Below are 4,255 nucleotides of genomic sequence, written 5' to 3' on the forward strand. Positions count from 1 at the left end.
TTTGTTCTCCCAATCATATATATATGGATCGACTTACGAAAACCTAGAAAAAGATTTTTGACAGGCCACCCACATTTTTATAGATGGTGGTATGCAAGAATTATGGTTAATTTGGCCATTTTCTATTTTAATGGCTATTGTTTTGTAAAAACTGCTGTTATGGTTACTTTCTTTCTAAATTATATAGTTCAAGTATAAGATATTTTTAAAGTATTTTAAATAGTTTTTTACTTATTTGTGCATTATAATCTTAATATAACACAAGACTCTAATAAACTTAAATTTTGGAATGGTAATCTTTCTAAAATACAAATAGTATAATTATAACAGTTACTCACTCCTAATTCCTAAATAATAAACTTTATTTCAGTATTATTTTTTTTTCTATCCATCATATATATCAGGAAGTTGTTAGCCTTTTTTTTTCTTTTTTGTCACTTTCTTGTTAAATACATAAGAAAATATTTCACTATCAGTTTTCTTTCTCTTCCTCTCACTCTCTTCACCCTTTCTTCTCTGATCCGATGTCATGGATCTCAATAAATATCTGCTTACATAGGTAATATACACCACGTTATCTTCAAATATCTCATATGATATTTGTTTTATTCCCTCTGTTATTTTTAATATATTCCTCACAGTACTTGGAATAACAAATAAACAACTAAATAACATATAATTCTTGTTCTCCACCGTTTGCAAGTTCATCAAACTTACAAATATAATAACGTTAATTGTTTTGGAGTAACAAAAATGTTAAACCCAAAACATCTTTAATCTTTTCATACAAAAAAAAATAAAAAAATAAAAATTATGCATACTATATTTTGGATCTTGTGAAGTTACCTTGACGTTAAGGAATGTAATTAAGATGATACTGGTTATGGTCGTCATCCTTCCAATGATTTTGATTCCAGTAAGATTGATCTAAGTTTCCTGTTAGATCAAACAGACCTTCATCTGTACTGTGTTGCCAATTTTCTATCCCTGCAATTCCACCGTTGTTTCTCCTGTTTCCATAAATGGATAACTCAATGTCCGCCGCCTGGTCCATGAACCCCGCTGTTTCCACCGTCCATTGAATCTGGTTACAGTTATGATTCCCAACGACATCCTCTGTGTTCTTCTGCTGCAACTGGAAGGATGGAATGCCGGATAACTGATCCGTCGATGAGGTCATCATGTTGGTAAACGCCCCAATCTCCGATGACATGTTTCCAGCTGATGGTTGGTTCACCATTATAGGATCGAAGGTAGTGATTGGAGTAGAAGACTGAGGGATATTGAAGAATCGTCTGGATGATTCATTAAAATTAAGCATCATCGCCGGGGTTGAGTTTGTAGAATTACTCCCTGAGGCATCCGTCGTGGTAATACTCGTCGTTGTTGTTGCTGTTCTATGCGGCGTTGAGCTGTCGCTGCTTGAGTTTTCTGAATTCGAAGACTTGCGCTCGGCGGCGACGGCGTCGGAGCAAGGGATACTAATCTTAGATTTTGGCTTGCTTGAGCGCTTGGCTTTACGGATGCCGCCTCCAACGGGAACGTTGCGGAGTACACCGCCTTTTGTCCAGTATCGCCGGCAACTTTTGCAGAAGTGGCGTGGCTGAGACAGGTTGTAGTTGTTGTAGTAACAGAATTTTGTGTTTGAAGAGTCGCAACGTGGACACTTCAAATCCTGGTGGTGGTGCCGATACCTCCTGTCTCCTCCTCCGGCGAACAACGCACCTCCTCCGCCGCTGCTCTCAAACGAATGTATATCCTGCATTTCTTCGAATCTTGTTTGTTTATCCTTAGTCAAAAGATCTGATTATAATAAGTGCTTCTGAGCTTAGATGCCGTTTTACGAATGTAGCCCTACCCCAAGTAAAGAATCACAAATTGCTCCTGTGTCACTACTAACTCCATCAATGATAATAATTATTAATTAAGTTTAGAGTTACATAAATAGTCCATGTGGTTTGGGGTAGTTTGAATAATTGGTCCATTAGTTTTTTTTTAACTTTTTCTTTAACTCCTATCGTTTTTATTTTATGTTTTTGCTGTGTGTTTGATCGAGGAGGTATGAACTCATATGTAAAAAGATTGTATTGTCTTTTCTATTTTATTTTTAATTAATTTAATGTTTATTTGTTATATACTAATAAATTGTTCAATAAACATGTGGGTCCCACCTCAATATCCATATTCCACCCAACCTACCCATTCTCCTCACTTTTTTTTTTCTTTTTCCATGCGGCTAGTGTTGGGTTATGAGGATTTTTAGCCCAAAAAATACACAAATGAAAGTGTATAAAATATAAAACCATAACTCATGAACTCAAAAGTAGATCCATTTTTAAGCAATCAAAATCAACCATAGGATAGTATAAGAAAACTTACATTCGAAGCCTTTGCTTTTTTTCTTCTCGCTAGTTGATTGGATGGGGAGGATCCAAAATAGAATCTTTCTGATATGATTGCACCCAAGACACAAATAAATAACACTGGAACCACCATAAATCCACTAGCACAAACCCTAGCCAATTAGGGTTTCTGGACGATTTACGTGGTGCGTGTATAGACCTACGCAACGCGTCAGATGGGACGGTTAGAGTTTTAGTGGGTGTTTGAGAGTGTTTTTTAAAATGACTTATTGGCTTTTCAAAAAGTCAATAGGTTAAAAAGGTGTTTGGTAAACACTAACTTTTTAGTGAAAAAAATGACTTTTTTAAATATCCAAGAATTCTTGGTTTTTCTAAAAAGTCAATAAGGAGTTTGAGAAGCAATCTCAAACACACCTTTAGAGAAGTGGGAGGACCACTATATTTCTGAGGGTTTTCACAATTGCATCAGCTCCCAAATCTGGTTCTAGGGGCTTTATTTGGGAAATGATTTAAACCATAAGGGATAATTACTTGGTTACTAAGTAATTATCCTTATGTTTGGTAATTATTAGACTTTTAGATTCTTACACTTAGGCCTTTCTAAATCTACAAGCTTCATTGTAACGATCTGACTTTTCTCAACTAATATTTTGGGAATTTATCGGAGTTTTTCTGTACAAATGCAGAACTCTGAATTTCAAAAGCATTTATATCCTAGGATATTATCTGGTTTACAACATATCATAACCATAATTTAAAGCAATAAGGAAGAATGTACCAAAATAAAAATCTATATCAAGTCCAACTGATTGGTGCTTCGATCTCCTCTCGTACAACGACTACTACTTGAACTTGCAACACATGGAAATCTACAACATCAGACGACAAATCTGGTGAGTTATAAAATACACTATTTTCATGTCATTATACTCTACTTCTCTTCTTTCTTTCTTTTCATACTCTATTATTTTGTTCTCTTATTCTCATACTCTATCATTTACACTTTTTTTCTCATACTCTTGCATTCTAATCTTATCTCTTCATACTCTAATCTTCTATTCTCCTCTTTTATACTCTTCTACTCTATCCTCATCTTCTCATACTCTTCTAATATATTATCATCTTCTCATCTCATTTTTTTTATTTGTTGGAATAGTGTCCAATTTCATAACTAAATTGGTAAGAATATCCATTAATAGTAGGGTCCTTTTTGGGTTGTCTTCAATGAACCAAGTAGTATTTGAATGTTATAAGAGATATATAAATAATTTATTTATTATTCATGTGAAGATTAATTAATTAGAACCTAGCTTGAAATTAATTAGAAACTAGCTTGAAATTAATTAGATTTAATCTAGAATTAATTTGTGTTAATTAAACGTTCGGGGACTGAGTGTTAATTATTCAACAGTTGAATGATTACTCTTTATTAGCTTCTTGAAGAACTCAAAATCTACATCAAAGGTCTTCAAGCATATTGGTTTTGCTAAAGGTTAGTAAGTTTTATTCCTCTTGTAGTTGTTAATATCAATTAGGTTAAAGATCCTTACAGGTTTTAGTGTTTTCTTGTCTTAGATTAAATTTGTATGCTTTCCGTTGCCATGATAATTAATCTAAGAAGTATATAGAAAACCTATCAGTTGTATCAGAGCCTTGCTTAAATGATATTTTCCCTACATAATGGATTGAATTTATATTTTGTTTACTTGAAAAATCGAAAATAAGATTATCATTAGGTTAAAATTTTGGAGTGTTATGGATTTAACATTGGTTTAAAATATTTTTGGTGATTATCTACAAAAGGATTTGATTTATCCTGATGGATTGTCTAGGATTTAATGAATAACCAATATCTAAGATAATGAGAAAGCCTAGGAATTTTCGAAATTCCC

General features: G+C 33.4%; 1 protein-coding gene across 1 annotated transcript; it reads right to left on the reverse strand.

Annotated features, from left to right (window-relative positions):
* Nucleotides 1–509: 509 nt before the first annotated feature.
* Nucleotides 510–1,890, reverse strand: LOC145159712 (dof zinc finger protein DOF5.4-like). The gene has a single exon (XM_079078771.1). It carries the CDS (start codon nucleotides 1,763–1,765, stop codon nucleotides 854–856), a length of 912 nt encoding a protein of 303 aa, XP_078934897.1. The 5' UTR covers nucleotides 1,766–1,890; the 3' UTR covers nucleotides 510–853.
* Between the last annotated feature and the right edge of the window lie 2,365 nt (nucleotides 1,891–4,255).

This window comes from Lactuca virosa, chromosome 1 (genome assembly GCF_052849685.1).
Source record: "Lactuca virosa cultivar CGN04683 chromosome 1, Lactuca_virosa_CGN04683_v6, whole genome shotgun sequence".
NCBI classification, from domain to species: Eukaryota; Viridiplantae; Streptophyta; class Magnoliopsida; order Asterales; family Asteraceae; genus Lactuca; species Lactuca virosa.